The 20,101-nt window shown below is 37.2% G+C and overlaps 1 protein-coding gene across 3 annotated transcripts in view; it reads left to right on the top strand.

Annotated features, from left to right (window-relative positions):
• The window catches only part of Pde7a (phosphodiesterase 7A), a 92,331-nt gene that overhangs the window by 45,893 nt on the left and 26,337 nt on the right, over window positions 1-20,101 (top strand). For all 3 annotated transcript variants that reach the window (XR_011365634.1, XM_069990815.1, XM_069990816.1), the window contains exon 4: window positions 19,670-19,821. Coding sequence is in view for 2 of the 3 variants with exons in the window: in XM_069990815.1 (XP_069846916.1) it covers window positions 19,670-19,821 (152 nt within the window). In the remaining variant the exon portion in view is untranslated. The remainder of the gene's footprint in view (window positions 1-19,669; window positions 19,822-20,101) is intronic.

Raw genomic sequence — 20,101 nt, 5'->3', positions numbered from 1 at the left:
GGATTTGACTTGCCTGTGCTGAACAGTGATTTGACTCCCAATTGGACATTGAAATAGGTAGAGATACCTGAGATTGGGGCCCTCTGTGTCTGGGACAGTGGCTCTTCTCATGTCACCTCTTATGTAGCTTTTGCACTTTTACATTTGGTGCCATCACCAGAAGGGCTAGAATTTCTTGGGCTGGCCAGCATTTCTCTCTTTAAATGTCAATCTCAGAGTAGTTGGACTTCTTACATGGTATCTGCCTTCTCCCAGTACTAAACATTTCAAAATTAAGTGTAGAAATCTCTAGTCTCTGGAAGTCTGGGTGAGTTCTCTGGTAAAGCATCAGATTGTCATATTCTGTTTGCAGCCACATTACACAGCTGACTCAGGCCAATGAAGAGAGGATATAGGTCACAATTACAAAAGGATTAAGGTCAAAACATTTTTTAATCTTCCACCTTTAATATGGCACAAAATATGTTGAAAAGTAGAGTCCACAAGGAGAGAAGAGAGAGAATGTAGTAGAAGCATTTTTTTTTTGAAAAAATGATGCTGAGAAAGCCCTAAAGCTTGATAAATGACATTAAGGCACAGTTTTAAAAAGTACTATAAACTTGAAGCAGAGGAGCATAAAAGGAAAGCCACGGTATATAATTGTTGAAACCAAAGCCAAAGAGAAAATAACAAAAGTAGTGTGAGAGAGAAAAGAGTCAACTGCAAAGGTGCAGTTTTGAGTTTGACAGGAACAGATTTTGTTTCATTTTTTTCTTGGGTTGCTACAACTGGGACACAGGCTCTGTGGGCTTTAGAGGCAGTTTGGTCCCATGTGTCCTAGTGAAGATGTGATGTAGACAGATCAGAGATGCTGGCAGAGGGAGTCTTGGCATGGGGCAGGGCTGAAGCATGGGTGCTTTATTTTTAACAGAAAGCTAGAATACCAAGAAAATAGAGAGCTATCTTATACAAGAAAAATAAGTAACTGGGGGCTGGGAAGGTGGCTCAGTGGTAGAGCACTTGCCTTGCATGCCTGAGGCCCTGGGTTTGATTCCTCAGCACCACATAAGCAAAACGAAAAAAAAAAGCCAGAAGTGGCGCTGTGGCTCAAGTGGTAGAGTGCTAGCCTTGAGCTGAAGAGCTGAGGGACAGTGCCCAGGCCCAGAGTTCAGGCCCCACGACTGGACCAAAAAAAAAAAAAGAAAAAGAAGTAACTGTTAAACTAAAATTTCCTCCATGCTTTTCTAGAGAATGGAGAGAAAGGACACACTTCACAATTTACTATGTAAGATCAACACAGTCTTCATACTGCCTCCTGATGGGGACCCAACATAAAGAGAAAATTACAGCCAAATCCCTCATGTATATAAATGAAACATTTTAAATAATGTAATATCTCTTTAAATAGGTGATCTATTTTGGCCCAGTTTGTATTTTTCTAGGAATGTAAGGTTGGTTTAACATTGAAAAAAACTAAATGTAATTCCTATACCAATATTATAAAGAAGAAAAGTTATGTCAATATATGCTAAATGCTAAAATAGCAGCAATAAATGGCAATAGGCCAAATGCTTAAAAAGCTTTCCATACAATTCAGTATTTATTCTTTATCAAATGTAGGTAAAGACTGGAGATCAGTAATATTAGGCAGGTTAAGGAATAATAACAAGTAATCTGAAGAAAACTTCCTGCAAAACCTATAGCAAATATCATATTTTATTGTACTGTATTAAGCTCTCTGATGGGAAAATTTAAGAATGTCATTTATCACCTTTTGTATTAAACATGGTTTGGTGCTCCCAGCCATTAGTGCACTGTAAATGTAAGAAATGAAAAGTATAAGAATCAGAAAAATAAGTTTTATTATTTATGGGTGACATGCTGTATACTTAGAAAATTAACCAGCAAATTTAGCAACTGTACAGACTACAAAATCAATATGTAGTTGTATTTCTCTGATGCAACACAAAATTTGAGATGATATGTAATTTAAATTTGTATACATCCAATATATAAAAATAAACCTAATTACAGAGAGACAACTATATGAATTATCTAAATAAAGGAAGAGAAAGAGAAAGAAAAGAAAAGAGAGGAAGGAAGGAGGGAATGAAGAAAGGATTAAAAGCAACTTGTAAAGATAAAAAAGATAATGAACAAATCAGAAAATAAAATAAACTAAAAGTTGATTGTTACAGTTGTAAATTTGAGGAAATATTAAATGAAGCTAAGATGCATACTCAAAATTTTGAAAAAAGGAGGAAAAGTCCTGCTAATAAAAAGAAATGAATGAACCAAATGGCTTTATTGGGGACTCATTAATTGTAACTTTCTTTATGCTAGTGTCAGTATTTAACCTTAATTCTTTAACTGAATTCTTTTTTTTTTTTTTTTTTTTTGTCGGTCGTGAGGCTTGAACTCTGGGCCTGGGCGCTGTCCCTCAGCTTTTCAGCTCAAGGCGAGCGCTCTACCACTTGAGCTACAGCGCCACTTCCGGTTTTCTGGTGGTTTATTGGAGATAGGAGTCTCACAGTCTTTCCTGCCCGGGCTGGCTTTGAACCGCGATCCTCAGATCTCAGCCTCCTGAGTAGCTAGGATTACAGGTGTGAGCCACCAGCGCCCGGCTTTTAACTGAATTCTTTAACTGATTTTTGTTTGTTGGAATACAAACTTACACTTTTCAACAACTGTTATATTCACATCTAGCGAAATTCAAGACAAATGATATACCACTATTCTACACTCCTGCACCCACTTTTTAAGAGTTCCACAAGCTTTGCTGGGACTGGCCTCAAACTCTTGGTCCTTCTGCCTGTACTTGAGTAGCTCAATTAAAGATATGGATCATTTTACCAGCTGTTAATAGCTTCAAAACACTTCTACCTAGATGATGAAAGTGTATATTTGTTTTACAAAAGTACTTTCAAATGGCTCCTTGTTATAATCTGAAAGTTTAAAGAGCTTTAAAACTGTCTTTTAAAGATCTTGAAGAATTTGGTATAAAAACTGACATGTAAAATTGTTAGACATCTAGTGAGATCAGGGAGAGTTGTTAGAAATTATCAAATTTTGAAAGTATTTCAAGTAGAATAAAAATGGTATACATGATTTCTAAGGCATGAGTAAACAATGAAGCTTCTGAAGAACAAGATGAGGGAAGTAAGACTAAACCTACTGATGGTATTGATAAAGTTAAATGGCTTAAGTATTCCTTTTAGTAGATGAAGATGTTCAGATAGGATAATAAATGAAATTTCATGACAAAGTTTGAAAATAATATGAAGCAGTAATTGGCTTCAGGATTAAGAGTTTGGGTATCTACTCACATTCTCATCTCCTGAGGTTGAGCCTTTGTAATACGGAATCTTAGAACAGTGGAGGCAGCTCAGATTTAGGAGCAGCTCATTATCCTCTCAGTCTCATTGTGCTGTTTGTATGAAGATTGACTGTCCTAGTTACTACAAACAAGAATATTTCTCTTTGTCCAAAATGAGAACTTACAGGAGGTTTCTTAACAGAGAAAAAGGAATTATTCTTTCCTATTGGTACAACAGGTTCTGCTTATTACACAAGCTCAAATTCCTTAAAATTTTCATCTAGTCCGTTTTATGAAATATGTTCCAATTAGAGTGTTAGCCTGTGTGCCTGCTGTAATGAAAATGTGTTAGCCTTCAACCTGCCCCTTCTGCAGACTTCTCTGGTTGTGCTACAGGTTTTCTTGAACTTGATTTGTGTGTGTGTGTGTGTGTGTGTGTGTGTGTGTGTGTGTGTGTGTGTGTGTGTGTGTGTGTGTGTGTGTGTGTGTGTGTGTGTGTGTGTGTGTGTGTGTGTGTGTGTGTGTGTGTGTTTACAGAAGTTAGCTTATTAAGCTCTTAGAAATTTATCCCTAGGTTTGAGTTTGTACACTATCAAGTCTGAGTTACCTCAGATACTAAGAGCAGCAAGACTGTCATTTAATCTCAAGTCTTCTTGTGTAGAATTTCATTTCCCCTCACATTAGTTAAAGACCTAGGGAGTTTATTTTGTGGAGTTGTTCTATATCTCTTTCTGCAATCTATGACTTGGGTACATACCAATTTACTTCCTATTACCTCAGTCTTGGCAAAGTTCCATGCACTGAAACAACCCTGCAAGGGACAGTTGAAACCTTCAGACACACTGAAGCATTGAAAAGGCTATATAAAATATATAACATGGTCCTTCCCGTGTGTGTGTGTGTGTGTGTGTGTGTGTGTGTGTGTGTGTGTGTGTGTGTGTGTGTACATATATAGTTAAAATATATTTTTACAGTGACCCAAAAACTTACAGCTATGCTGAAATAAAGCTAGTTTCTAGATGTTCTGATTGCAGAAGTATGGGTATAAGTGTATTACATTCATTAAAGCCAGAATTTTCTACCCTATTGTTCTTCATCCTACTTTGTTCTGTGCACTTCTTTTCTTTTACTTTAAATGCACTATTAATTTCCCTGTTGCAATATTCTTGGTTGTTTCTGGTCTTCATTGCTTAAAGCAAGTCTGTTATAAATTCCATATATTCTTGCATTCTCAAATTGTTGCCATGTTTAATCACCTCTCTATCCTCAGTATCACTTCTCTTTGAGCTAGACCTTTATCATCACCACTGTCTGAGATTATTCTGCTATTCTCCTAGGATTTCTATCCCTTGTTCCATCTTCTACCCAGTGTGAGGTCTTTCTCAAGAGGGGAAGGCTAAGCTGGAAGTGGTGCTGTGGCTCAAGTGGTAGAGCACTAGCCTTGAGCTGAAGAGCTGAGGGACAGTGCCCGGGCCCAGCGTGCAGGCCCCACGACTGGCAAAAAAATAAAAGAGGGAAGGCTAAAAATACAAGAAAAAAATAACATACCAACAGGTTAAAAACTTATAGTATGTTATTAGTATTATATTTATCAATATTGTTATTTGTCTGTAATTTTGTATTCTATGTGCTCCATTTGTGAGGTGTTGCTGATTTGCTTTTCATATGCTTCAGTATTTTCAATTTATTTCTGTATTATTATTTGTGTTGAACATAATAATCCTTTATCTACATGGAGATGGATATTCACATATAGTAATGTATCTACATCTCCTATGTGTCTATGTGATATAAGCAACATTCGGGTTTACATTATGAAGATACATTCTCCTGTGAGCTAGCTTTGTCCAGGATAGCTTGCCAGTTCGGGACCAATTTCAGGCTTCAAAGTTCAGAAGAAACTCAACAACAGTTTTATTATGTAGTTAACATGGTTTGTTCTGCCATGAAGGTTTAGTTTGGGTTATCCTTTGTTATATACCTTGTGGCCAGACAAGTTTTGACTTTCAGGAGTCTTTCTAAAGAAGTAAAAAAAGAAAGATCAGTTGATTACCTAACTTGAAGGTAGGGATGGGAGGGGGGAAATGAGGAGAACAATGGAAGGAGTGACTGACTTTGAAAATTGTTTGAACACAGAAATATATTAAACACAAGAAATCTTAGTACTAAACAAATTTCTGTCAAATTTAGAAAGTTAAATGATCAGCTATGATATTAGGTAGTAGAAGTTCAGATTGCTTAGCAAACTTCAGAGAACAATTTGGCATATGTGTTTGTGAAGAACTGTAAGTGTTCTTTTCTCCCTACTTTTGCTACTGAAAGTATATACAAAGGGAAAAATTATGTATGAAAGTTAAACAACATGCAAATGTATTTTGTTTTGTTTATAATAGAAAAACATGCTAAATTGTGGTATTAAAAAAGTATCTAGGCAACAAATCAAAGAAAGGTTGGACAAATGGGATTGCATGAAGTTGCAGAGCTTCTGCAGGGCAAAGGACATAGCTAGCAAGATCAATAGAAAGCCCACGCATTGGGAGAAGATCTTCACTAGCCATACAACAGACAAGGGTCTCATATCTAAAATATACTTGGAACTCAAAAAATTAAATCCCCCAACAAGAAATCCTCAAAGAAACAACTGCCCAATAAATAAGTGGGCGAAAGACTTAAAGAGAAACTTCTCTGAAGAAGAAAGAAGGATGGCCAATAGACACATGAAGAAATGCTCAACCTCCCTAGCCATAAAAGAAATGCAAATCAAAACAACATTGAGATACCACCTCACTCCAGTTAGAATGGCAAAAATCAAGAACTCTGGAGGGGATGTGGACAGAAGAGAACCTTACTTCATTGTTGGTGGGAGTGTAAACTTGTTCAACCACTTTGGAAAGCAGTATGGAGGTTCCTCAAAAGACTTCACATAGAGCTCCCCTATGACCCAGCAATCGCACTTTTGGGCATTTACCCAAATGTTTACAAACAAGACCACACTAAAGCTACCAGCACAACTATGTTTATTGCAGCATTATTTACCATAGCTAAGATATGGAACCAACCCAGCTGCCCCTCAGTAGATGAATGGATCAAGAAAATGTGGTATATATACACAATGGAATTCTATGCCTCCATCAGAAAGAATGACATTGCCCCATTTGTTAGGAAATGGAAAGACTTGGAAAAAATTATATTAAGTGAAGTAAGCCAAGCCCAAAGAAACATAGGTCCCATGGTTTCCCTTATTTGCAATATCTAGTATATGTATGAGTCAAGCTGAAAAGGTCAGATAATGTGATGTTAGGAAAATGAACCCTTAGATATGTATTTTAATGTTTTTTTCTTTCATGCATTTGTTTCTAACACATAAGATTATTTCTTTGTTGCTTTGTATGTCCCTCCCCCACAATATAACCCCTGCTTTCACTATATTTGATGTCAGTATAATTTGTAGAGGAGATGGGGAAAAACAAGTCGTTTAAGGATACAGGTGGACCTGTTGCAACAATGAGAAGTACAAGTGTACAAGTTGTCATGTTGAAAACAAACTTTACAACTTTGGTGCGGGGTGGGGGGGTGGTGGTGGTGGGAGGATTGGGTGGGGGAGGCTGGGGGGAGGCTGGGAAGGGATGTGAGGGGTAAACAAAGGAGTAGGCTGCAATGCTTGATAAGAAATGTACTCATTAATTTGCTCATGTAATTGTAACCCCTCTGTACAGTATGTTCACAAAAAATTAAAATTAAAAAAAAAGATCAGTGGTAAGGATGTGAGGAAGACAAAACCTTACTGATAAAATTGAAATTTAAATAGAATAAAGTCATAAAATAAACATAATATAATAGGTGTACACATCTAATTCAATAATAAAATAGTATAATAGATATAAAATATGTATTTCATATATAGAAAACATTGTATAGAATGAAATTTCAAAAGAAAAAAAAAGTATTTAGGGATTAAAAAAATTATGATATAATTAGTCATTAAAAATCATGAATTTGGGGCAGGGGATGTGGCTTAGTGGTAGAGCGCTTGCCTAGCATGCATGAAGCCCTGGGTTCGATTCCTCAGTACCACATAGATAGAAAATGCCGGAAGGGGCACTTTGGCTCAAATGGTAGAGTACTAGCTTTGTTCAAAAGAAGCTCAGGGACAGTGCCCAAGCTCTGAGTCCAAGCCCCAGGACTGGTAATTAAAAAAAAAAAAATCATGAGTTTGAGCTGGGCACCAGTGGCTCATGCCTCTAATCCCAGCTACTTGAGAGGCTAATTAGAGGATGGTTGTAGTTCTAGGTCAGCCCAAGCAAACAAAGTTCATACAACCCCTACTAAGCTGTAGCTGGTCACAGTAACCTGTGCCTGTCATCCTAAACTTTGTGGAAAACTGAAATTGGGAGGATTTTGATTCCAGGTCAGACTGGACAGAAATGTTCTTGAAACTCCATCTCAACTGAAGAAGTTGTATATAGTAGTGCCTGCGTGTCATCCCAACCCTAATGGGAAGCCTAAATAAGTAAACTGCAACCCAACAGTCTACCTGAACCCAGGCAGGAAGTGAGACTGTATCATAAAAAATAACCCACACAAAGAAGTGTTGAGGTGGTTCATGTGGTAGAACACTTGTCTAGCAAGCACAAGTCTCTCAGTTCAAACCCTAGTGCCACACACGAAAAGGACTTTGTATTCAGATCACTTGTTTATGAATTCGCTGATATTAGACTAATCCTGTGGTTATTTATTTAAAAAAAAACTGTAAGAGATCGAATCCTGGGAAGATATATAGAAACATGTGTTCATGTCTACCAAGAGTGGAAGGCTTTGATAATCATGAAATAGTCTTTGTCAAGACATGTTTCCTAAAATTCTCACATAAATCTGCAGCCAACATTAGTCTGGCCGCTTTGTTGGAGTGATTTTGCTTGAATTAATAAATGCTGTAATTTTCAGTGTCTTCTCTGGATGTTTGCAGCATATAGAAGCTTTCATTCTTAACTAGCTTTATGTTTGCACATATGTGATACTTTTATTTTTTTATTTTTTCTATTGTGAAAATACTGTACAGAGGGGTTACAATTATATGGGCAAGATAATGAGTGCATTTCTTAGCAAGCATTATGTTTATACTTTTAGTAATCCCTTCATGCTAAAATTTTTAATAATTTTTCCTCAGAAATCACACTCAGTTTTCATTTTATTTTGTTTTGGCAGTACTAGGATAGAACTCAGGTCCTTACTAAGTCAGACACCCTTGGAGCCAAGTCCTCAGTCATTCTTGCTTTTATTTTTTCTTAAGTTTGTTTTTTAGATAAGGTCTGACACTAACTTTACCTTACTGACTTTAGACCACTGTTCTCCTACGTCAGTCAGCCTGCTAAGTAGTTGGGATTACCACACTGGCCTTGATTACTTTCTGACAAATATTTCAGCTGAAAATGCTGGCATTAATACTTTTCTAAGAACCACAGAGAAACTCTCCAACTCTCATACCATTTAAAATCTGCCCTATCTCAGAGTATTGCCCCCACGAAGGCACCCATTTCTGGTCTCCTTGCATTTAATTAACTTGTTCTTGATGCACCCTACTAAGTTAGAGTCAGCTAATCATGAGCAATATATCCACTTAACAAGTTGGGAGGAAAATATATGGGGGGAGGGGGAGAAAGTCATTGAGTGCTGGCCTGACAGGCAGTTACTCCCACGAAGGTTCAGAATGCTTAGCTCTGTATGTGGGCTTCTTCACCCCAAAGCTTCCGTTCCTTTATGTGACTGTTTCCCTCTCACAGTGCTTTCTCACAGCCTTAGATAACCAAGAGACTCACTTATTTTCATTTTCTTCCTTTGACCAAGTAGCTCATATTCAATAGGCCTCAAGTAAAGGTTCCAGCTATTTCTATAACTACTTTTTTTCCTCTGTTCAATGGTCATATAACTGATTGATTGAAATAAAAGTATTAAATACATGATAAAATGAGTTTTATATTGATATTTTGTCAAAAATTAATTTTTGAAGGGGTTATTGTTGTCCAAAAAAACATACTCATCACCTGACAGGAAACTGTACCCCTTTGTATATCACCTTTATAATAATAAAAATATATTACAAGTTAAAAAAAACTTTAATGTTTGCTCTAAATTTAGTGATTACTTCTTTTTAGTTAAACACTCGCCTTTTGCTTATATAATAACAAAAGAATGACTACAATACATTCTCCATACCTGCTTAGGAAGAGGTTCTGGCACAGTTATGCATAGCATGGAAGTTGTCAGCTTGACAGTTCTTTGGGGGATTTGCCAAAGCCCATTGACGTCACCAGACTGGAGAGCATGGCTTCTGCCAGTGTCTGCCAAGCTGTAATACAAGGACGAGGTTTTGTTACAGTCTCTTCATGTCCACACTAATGCAGTCTTTTTTTATTTTTTGTTTAATTTTTGGCACACAGCAATGTTCTAGCCCATGTAAATGACTTTGCCCATTAGCTTGAGCTCTTCACTCATTTTAGCACTCTACTCTACCCCGTGCTAGGGCAGCAAGGCAGCCTTTCAGGATATTTACATTGGCACCTAAAAGCTCTTAACAGGAGGCTTTTAGTTTTATGTTATTTCTGATCTCTGGCAGCTTCTGGTTCACAGAATGTATTTTATTGCACCGAATTGACTATAGTTGTCTATCTTCGACCATTTAGAGGCTATAGTTCTCTGAATGTAATCTGTGTTATCTGTTAACCAAGTTAGGGTGCTGCCTTTCTCTTGAATTGAGCGTCTCATGCTGTCTTTACTATAATGGCTGACTATGAAAATACACAAACTTGTCCCTAAACTCTCCCATAATTCCTCATATGAGTTTGATTTTGTGTTGATTCCTGTCTTTCTATGAGGGCATATTAAGCGTTGTATTGCTGATTTCATAGTCATATGATATAAAAGACCATCTGTTTCTGTATCTTGAGTTTAAAGCTCTTAGCATACTGGTTTTATTGTCTTAGATTATCTCAATCTTTAATATTATGGTAGCTGCCATACAGGGTAGCTTTTGTATATTTGGAGGTTGTTAGTGCATTTCTTCCTCACTTTAGACATAAAAGTTCATGTTTGACTTTTCCTTCCGCCCTTCCTTTTTCTTTGTTATGATAATTGTCTCTTAACTTCTCTTACTCTACTCCCAGGTCATTACTTTCCTGTTCATGAGCATTCTTTGTTTCAAGAGTTACTTGTTTGGTCTATTAAAGTGGCATCCATCTTTCATAATTTAGTTTCTCAGTGACTCTCCAGCATACCAGCCTGCTCTTGTAGCTGTGGTAATACAGACTAAGGTCATATTTTGTCTGGAGTTTTTATTAAATTGTTTGTTCCCATTCATTTGTTTGTTTTGAAATTATATCTGATCCTTTCAAAGATAGCATTACCTTAATTAAGTTCATGAAGATATCACAGGGGATAAAAATTCCTCATCCTTTTGTTCCTATCTTTTCTGAGCCATGTTTCTGTCTCCTATCTCTGTCAGCCCCTTACCATGTGGGGATTATAGAGATGAATACTGCTCTATTCAGTTGCATTAAAGCAATAGCATTGTGTCATGTATGTATACTTTTTAGACCATATCTAGTTTGCAGGTGGCTCTGAAATGCCTACATATGATTTTTTTGTTGTTTCTTTGTCTTATATTTGGAAAACAATGTTCTAGATGGGGTCCATAACACATAAATTAGCGTAACAGCATAAATTAAGGAATAGATACAGATTGGACCATAATACAATTTCATTCAACTTTGTATTCAAGAGAATTGTGGAAATTGGAAATTCAACTTAAGGCCTAATGTTTTGAGGGAAATGTTGCATCAAGGGTTTTATTCTTTCTTAGCTCGAAATAAGGATATTAGAATTTCATGAGTAAGGGGCTAAGTTTGGGGTGGGGGGGTCTAGATACTATATATTCCCACTCTGAAGAATGAAAATATCTAACCTGTAGCAGTAACAGTAATCTTTTTTAAAATTTTTTTTTATTGTGAAAATACTGTACAGAGTGGTTACAATTACATGGGCAAGATAATGAGTACATTTCTAATCAAGCATTGTAGCCTCCTTTAAAAAGTTTTGTATCTTTGGCTGGGAAGGTGGCTCAGTGGTAGAGCGCTTGCCTCGCATACGTGAAGCCCTGTGTTTGATTCCTCAGCAAAAAAAGTTGGAAGTGGCGCTGTGGCCCAAGTGGTATGGCGCTCCTTGAGCTGAAGGACAGCGCCCAGGCCCAGACCAAAAAAAAAAAAGAAAAAAATTTTGTATCTTTTATTTTTATCAAATCTTATCAGTGAACATTGAATCATATGAGCTAAGGTTGTAAGAATAACTTCAGGAAAATAAATATTGGTTGTACATTTTATTCTCATTTTGATCTAATTTTAGATTATGAATGGCTATATTTTTATTTATAGTAAAATCTATATTATATTCATTCTAAAGTAATGATACTGCATATTTTGAAATCTTTTAAATATATGCAGTTATTTCTGTAGTATTTAGGTAAGCTGTGGTTTTTAGTATGATGTTATGTAGTTATAAAAAAATCTTGCTGGGCGCTGGTGGCTCACGCCTGTAATCCTAGCTACTCAGGAGGCTGAGATCTGAGGATCGCGGTTCAAAGCCAGTCCGGGCAGGAGAGACTGTGAGACTCCTATCTCCAATAAACCACAAGAAAACCGGAAGTGGCGCTGTAGCTCAAGTGGTAGAGCGCTCGCCTTGAGCTGAAGAGCTGAGGGACAGCGCCCAGGCCCAGAGTTCAAGTCCCACTACCGACCAAAAAAAAAAAAAAAATCTTGTTTTATTAAAATAAATAGTATGAGTTATTTGTTTAAAATACTTGATATTTAGCTGAGTTCCAGGAGCTAGTGCCTGTCATCCTAGCTACTCTAGAGGCTAAAATCTGAGGACCATGGTTCAAAGCCAGCCTAGGCAGGAAAGTCCATGAGGTTCATATCCAATTAACCACCAAAAAAACCCAACAACCGTAAGTGGAGCTGTGACTCAAGTGGTAGAGTGAGTGCTAGGCTTGAACCAAAAAATTCAGCTCACAGGCCTGAGTTCAAGCCCTAGGACTAGCACAAAACGCAAAATAACCACAACAAAAGTATGTTTATAAAAATAATAATAATAGAATGCTCTTTGCCAAAAAATATGGAAGATATACTGCATGTATTATCTCATTTAATCTATTTTACAGATGAAAAAAGTGTACTAGAGATCTTAAAGACCTTGTTTAATGTCAGAAAACCCAGTAGCAAAACTGGAATTCAAACTGACCCGTCTCTCTGTCCTAAGCCCTATCCTCATCTACTCTGCTGTCCTCGCCTCTACATTAACATCACTGAAGACCATTGTTCCAAGCATGTAGCTCATCATTTCTAAATGTGTCCATATATGCTAAGTGTAAAGGTTCTTCTAAAAAAACTTGTCCTATAATATGGGATAAATATAATTACTTATTAACAGTGGCCTTTTAGATAGGTTTCCTATTCTTTTTGAAGAAAAGTAAAAACCAAGTTACCATATAGAAACTGTTCTGTTTTATTATTATTATTTATTTATTCATTTTATGTATAGGTCATGGGTCTTAAACTCAGGGCCTGGGCGCTGTCCCTGAACTCTTCTGCTCAAGACTAGTGCTCTACCACTTTGAGCCACAGTGGTTCTGGTTTTCTGGTAGTTAATTGGAGGTAAGAGTTTTGTAACTTTCCTGCCCAAGCTGGCCTTGATCTGTAATCCTCCATATATCAGCCTCTTGAGTAGGTAGGATTACAGGTTTGAGCCACTGGCACCCAGCTTCTTATTCTTTCACTATTCAATATGACCTTGCCTTAGACCAGAACTGAAACCTTCAAGTACCAGATTTTTCTAAATATATATGTGCATATATATTTATTTATCTTTTTATCTATTTATTTATTTATTTTGCCAGTCCTGGGGCTTGAATTCAGGGCCTGGCCTCTTTCCCTGAGCTTCTTTTGCTCAGGCTAGCACTACCACTTGGACCACAGTACCACTTCTGGCCTTTACTGTTTATATGGTACTGAGGTATTGAATCCAGGGCTTCATGCATGCTAGGTAAGCACTCTACCACTAAGCCACATTCCCAGCCCTGGATTTTTTTTTTTTTTTTTTTTTTTAATGAAAAAATAAAGCAACAAATTCCAATAGTAATTCATGGCCTTGTGTAGCTGATTTTTGTAGCTTTAGTGGCTATAGGGCTCCCTCTTGTGGACCATTAAAGCAAATGATGGTCAATTTTCAAGACCAAGTTTTTCCTGTGAAGGATCTCTTGTATAAGATCTGAATATCTTTGACATGTTTGGCATTCAGTTTGGATGTTTTTTTTTAAGTCTATGGGAGAGTTAAAAGTAGAACTTTTGAAGATGAGTTGGTTCTCCAGACTTTTCTTTTTCTGTAGAACTTGTATTTCCTATTCTAATAGGTGAGAAAAGAGAAAGAAATCCCTTTTGACTTTTTCTGTTATCCTGCATTTTATCTTTGTGCTAGAGAAGCTTAGAATGGATGCCTGGACATAATGCCAATGTTCACTAAGTATTAATGCTCATTTAGTTTTGGTGGAGGCTGATCAGTTTGCTCGTGGCCACATAGTGAGGTAATGTGATATTTTAGAAAAGAACCAGCAAAGCCAATGCTCCTTAATAGGAACTTGATGAATTTGCTGAGCCCTTTGGATTTCTAAGCTGGATTGGAATGTAGGTAACCATGTAAACTAGAACAAGCCTGAAACTTAAAAATAAATGATCCTAGCTTGATGGAAGCTGAGCTTCAATAAAGACATTTAATCTATTGTGTATTATGCTATGGAATAAATAATGACTTGCCTCATGTCACAGAATGAGCTCATGGGAATATTGGTAACAGGGTCACATTTTTGTGAAATACAGCCAGAGGGGAAACTTTCCAGTAATTATCCAAATGTGAAAGGGTACTGAATTCTCATGTCATGCATTCCTGTTTCCACTTCCTAAATTATACTGCTTCAGCTAATATTCTTTCCCACTGTGGAGTTTGTCAGAGTGTTTCACTCAGGTTTCTCTCAAGTCAAGTTGACAGAAAAGCTGGTGCAACCTTCCCATTTGTTGCCCCAGAAGAGACGACTATAGAGATTTTCAAGACAAGGATGCTACTTCTGATCACTAAGGGAAGATAATATTATGTATGTGGTAAAGGAGAGGAGGAGGGGCCAGGGGGTGAGCATGAAGAAATTTAAAATTTCCAGCAATCTTAAAAAATGATCTCATGATGTTTTATTCTTGTTTTATATTCCCAAGCCCTTTATTAGATCACAGTTTGGAAGCTATCCTAGGACAGTTATGGAAACTGTTCTAATTTTCTTTTAGAAAACGTACTCCCTATTTTGGCTTGTATTCTTATTTATTTATGTATTTATTTTATTTACTGTGGTAAATAAATACTGGGGATTGAACCTAGGCCTCATATTCTTGTTAGACAAGCCCTATCACTTGATTGGCATGTGTTTAAGACAGTACTGAAATGTTCTAAGGGAATCTAATCAATTAGTCTGTATAAACCAGCCCACAAGGTTCTGTCTTCAAAATAACCACCAAAAAGCCAGACTGTAGAAAGTAGAGCTGTGGTTTAAGTGGTAGAATCCCAGCCTTGAGCAAAAAATAATAAAGCCAGGCTAGAGGCATTTCTCAAGTGCTAGAGTACCAGCTGAGCAAGCTCAAGGTCCTGAGTTGAAACTCCAGTACTGGGGAAAAGCTGTGAATTTCCTTGGATTAATAAAAGATTATTTGTACACATATAGAAAATAATTATGCATTGTAGGTGAAAGGATCCATCACATCCATCCCAGGGGACCACACAAAGGCAGGCAAGCACAGGAGAAAGATTATTACAAGGCTTATTAGAGGAACCATATTTGCCCCCGAGAGAGAGCGCATGGCAGCCTCCATTATCTAGGTAACAGCAGGATCTGAGGGTAGGAAGTGAGGTAGATGGGAGTTCAGGTGAGTCTGGGCAGAGAGAGGGAGGGGCCAGCTATATGGCAGTTACTCCAGGACAAGCTTAGGTTTGGGTGGGGCTGAGGACCAAAGGTGGGCATAATGCTTACATTACTAGGCATGGCCCAGTTGGTAGAGCATTAGCTAATGAGCAAAGCATCAGGTACCGAGTTCAAGTCCCAGTCTTACACACACACACACACACACACACACACACACACACACACACACACACACACACACACACAAAGACATAAATATCTAGAGTGCCAGGGCATTAACAGTATTGTTTCTGGAGTGGCATGCATGCAACTTCCATACAAAGCAGAAGAGAAAATGTGAGCTGGCTAATCCCAGAAAGGATACTTGGAATAATAGGATAACAGGCTCCAAGGATTGACCTCCCTGTAGAAATGATTGCTGAGCTGGGAATAAAATTACCATTGTAAACTATTTCAGGACTCTAGGCTCTGATTGGATACTTATAACTTCCTGGCAAGCAGTTCATAAAGGGCAAGACTTCTGTTTTGGTGCAGAGGACATCAGGATGAAAACTGGTGGCTAACCCCATTCCTCAGCCTCATAGCCAATGGTGACAACATCTTTTGACACCTCAAGTGTTTAACTAAACTGAGATGTGTGGGGGAGGAACTTTGTTCTTTATAAATGTGTAGACTCATGTTTTAGCCATCTGGTAGACACCTAAGAAACTGATGCAGATGTCTTTCTTGGTTTTCAGCCCTCTTGGCTACAGCAGCTTCCCATGAGGCCATATCTCAGGAAATTCAGAGATAGTGGCCAGTGGCTCATGACTATAATCCTAGCTACTTAGGAAGCTGAGAGCTGAGCCAGCCTGGGTAGAAAAGTCCGAAAGAGAGCGGGGCACCAGTTGCTCATGCCTGTAATCCTAGCTACTCAGGAGACTGAGATTTGAGGATCGTGGTTCAAAGCCAGCCCAGTCAAGAAAGTCCATGAAACTCTTATCTCCAGTAAACCACTAGAAAACTGGAAGTGGCACTGTGGCTCAAGCGGTAGAGCATTGCCTTGAGCTGAAGCGCTGAGGAACAGTGCTCAGGCCCAGAGTTCAAGCCCCATGACAAGAGAAAAAGCAAAGGGACAGCGCCCAGGCTCTGAGTTCAAGCCCCATGATGAACCAAAAAAAGAGACAGTACCTTTCTCCACCTACTTTCTTCTTGGGAAATCTTTGCCAGGTCACTGGTAGACTGTAGAAATGAACCAAAACTTCAGTGACCATACCTAAAGCGTAAACAGTCAAATAGACAAGTACAAGCAAACAATACTTTGAGAACATCATAAAATTTATGATTCTAGCCAGCTACAAGAAAAACTAAACAATCCTTGAAAAGTGGAGGAAGTATATTATTAAAAGTGCCCTAGTGTAAAATTCAGAATGCCTAATAGGAAGAAAAAAAAAGAAAGAAAACTATAAAACATAGAAAACATTGCAGAGTTAAGTCTGTTACATTATTTTCAATGTGTTATTTTAGTTTAGCTCAGTGAGCTGAAAAAAAAAACAATGACAAAGAACTAAAAGAAAAAATGTTTAAAAAATAAAAGGAACAAAACAAATTCTGAAAATGAAAGGTATACTTAAATGAAAACTTCAACAGAGGTGTTCAACAACCATATGTGAACAGGCTGAAGGATTGTGGACCTGAAAATAAGACAGTGAAACCACTCATTCTGACGAGTACAAGGAAAAGAAGAAAAGTAGACAGAGCCTATGACATAGGTGGGCACCATCAAGTTTACCAATGTATGAATTATTCAAACCGCATATCGAAAGAAAATGGAAAACTATTTGAAGACATTCGATTCCCAAACTTTATGAAGATGTACATGCTTAAGAAGCTCACTAAATTCCAATAAGGATGAACTTAAATAGGAGTATACTGAAAAATAGCCAAACTGTTAAAACCCGGAGAGTAAGAGGGAATTGTAAAAGTAGAAGCTCAGCAGAGCATTGATGGTTCATACTATAAATCTAAGCTACTCAGGAGGTGGCTTGGAGCCAGCCTGATCACTCTTATCTCCAATTGACTAGCAAGAAAAAGCTGGAACTGCAGGCATGGCTCAGTGGTAGCATAGTACCAGCAAAAGAGAGAGACAGTCAGAGAGAGACAAAAAGAAGTACAACTCACTGCATACAAGTGATGAGATTAATAGATAATTTCTCATGAGAAAGGCCCCAAAGCAATAAGATGATAGATTAAAAACCTTAAAATAGCCAAGCACTGGTGACTTACACCTGCAATCCTCGCTGCTCAGGAGACTGAGATCTGAGGATCACAGTTTCAAAGCCAGCCTGTACAGTAAAGTCCATGAGACTGTTTTTTTTAATTTTATTTTATTTTATTTTATTGTAAGAGTTTTATGTCAGAGGGGTTACAGTTACATAAGTAAGGTAATGAGTACATTTCTTATCTAACATTGTTACCTCTTTCCTCGTTTCTCACATTCCCTCACATTCGGCCCCCGCCCCACCCCCCCCGTGTCCCCTCCTCCCCAAGTTCTAAAGTTCATTTTCAACATAATGTCTTGTGAGTATCCCTGTTGCATTGGTTCAGACTTTGTCATTTGTCTCACTATTTTGTTATTCTCCTTCCCTTCCCCAAATCAGATAAATGTATATACAAGACACAGGTACCAAAATCAAAACCAGTGACAACAGAGAATAAACCAAAGAAAAATGATGAAAGAAAAAAATAACTTCACACAGTACATTAAAAAATAAAAACAAACAACAAAAAGAACACCCCTTGTTTCCATCTTGGAATCTTGGAATTCATTTTTATTATTCCCCCAAAACAAATCCTCAAAGAAACAACTCCCCCATTAATAAGTGGGCTAAAGAATTAAAAAGAGACTTCTCTGGAAAGGAAATAAGAATAGCCAATAAACACATGAAGAAATGTTTAACATCTCTGGCCATAAAAGGAATGCAAATCAAAATTATGCCTAGATTCCACTTTAACCCAGTTAGAATGGCCATTATCAAGAAACAAATAATAGTAAATGCTAATGGGGATGTGGCCAAAAGAGAATGTTAATACACTGTCAGTGGGAATGTAAACTGGTTCAATCACTCTAGAAAGTAGTGTGGAGGTTCCTCAAAAGACTAAACATAGAGTCCCCCTATGATCCAGCAATCCCACTCCTGGGCATTTACCCAAATGACCACAAACAAGGCCACACTAAAGCTACCAGCACAACTATGTTCATTGCAGCATTTTTACCATAGCTAAGATATGGAAGAACTAACCCAGATGCCCCTCAGTAGATGAATGGATCAAGAAAATGTATAGATACACAATGGAATTATATGCTTCCATCAGAAAAATTATATGCTTTCCATTCATAAGGAAATGGAAAGACGGGAAAAAATCATATTAAGTGTTAAGCTGGATCCAAAGAAACTTAGGCTGCATGGTTTTCCCTCATTTGTAATAATTAGTATATGTCTAGGATAGTCCTAGCAGAGGATCACAATAGCTCACTAGCTATGTACACATGATCATGAGACTCTTATTTCCAATTAACCATTATAAGGCTGGTGGTAAGTGTGCTATCCTTGAGCAAAGAAAGCTCAGGGACAGCATCCAAAACCTGTGTAAGCCCTAAGACACGCACAAAAAAGAAAGAGGAAGAGAAAGAATTGAGAAGTAACGATTTGTTGATTCTTAGGCTTAATTTTCTTGTGTTTTACTTTATGAACATTTTACTGAATTTAATTTGGTTATAGAATTTAAAGATAGCATATATTCTCTTCAAGATAGCTTTCATACCCAACTTTACTATTAGTGCTCAATCAGTTTATTATTTAGTGCTCTTTAGTATATTCTAACAGTGGATGGAAAATGGTTGTGTGGCTCACTGAAAGATAAATACTGATCTCCAATGTAGAACCATGTTTTTTTCTACTTCTTTACTTTACAGAATGTTTATTCTTCTTTAGAAACTTTATAGGGTATAAACCACAACATTTCCCATTCTATCTCCTTTTCCTTTGAGTAAATTATCTTAAGGAAATGTTTCATTAAAATATGAGGTATTTGTAATTGTTAAAATCTTATGTATAATATTAGAGTGAGAGGTAATTAACAGTTCTTGGAATTAAAATTTTAAAACTGAATCTGTCTTAGTTTTCTAAATCTTGTTGTAAGTGATCACTGACCCTTTAATTCTTAGCTATTCAACTGAAAATAGAAATCAAATGCCTCTGCTGTCCTAGAAAAGTGTATAGTAATTAAAGAATTCAAAAAATACTCGTACATAATTTGGAAACGTGTTACAAAGTAGCACCGGCACAGGTTTTACTTGCTTTTCTCAACTTTTATTCCTTTTCTTTCAGCTCAATCTGAATTTGAAGTGTCTGTCTCTGCAAGGAATATCAGAAGATTACTGAGTTTCCAACGCTATCTCAGATCCTCACGTTTTTTCCGTGGCACCACTGTTTCCAGTTCTCTAAACATTTTAGATGATGATTATAATGGCCAAGCCAAGGTATGTACAGTTTTTTTTCAAGAAAACATGGTTTCATTAGCTTACTGAAGGCTAATTTTCCTTCATACAGTATGGGTTCATAGAACCCTTTTTGGTCTGTGACAAGTAGTCAAGCTAATTTTTCAGATATTTTTGTACAGCTATTTTTTTTTAATATTTAGGTATGACAGCGAAAGAAACTTCTGAAATGACTAAAGTAGTGAGAGTAGTTTATTATGACATTATGGAAATAGTAGATCAATAGAACATTCAACTGTAGGATCACACAAAACCTTAATGC

This window comes from Dipodomys merriami, unplaced genomic scaffold, assembly GCF_024711535.1.
Source record: "Dipodomys merriami isolate MVZ:Mamm:240054 unplaced genomic scaffold, mDipMer1.0.p SCAF_4, whole genome shotgun sequence".
Classification (NCBI taxonomy): Eukaryota; Metazoa; Chordata; class Mammalia; order Rodentia; family Heteromyidae; genus Dipodomys; species Dipodomys merriami.
Note: the sequence above shows the minus strand (reverse complement) of the source record. Positions and strands in the feature narration are given on the sequence as shown.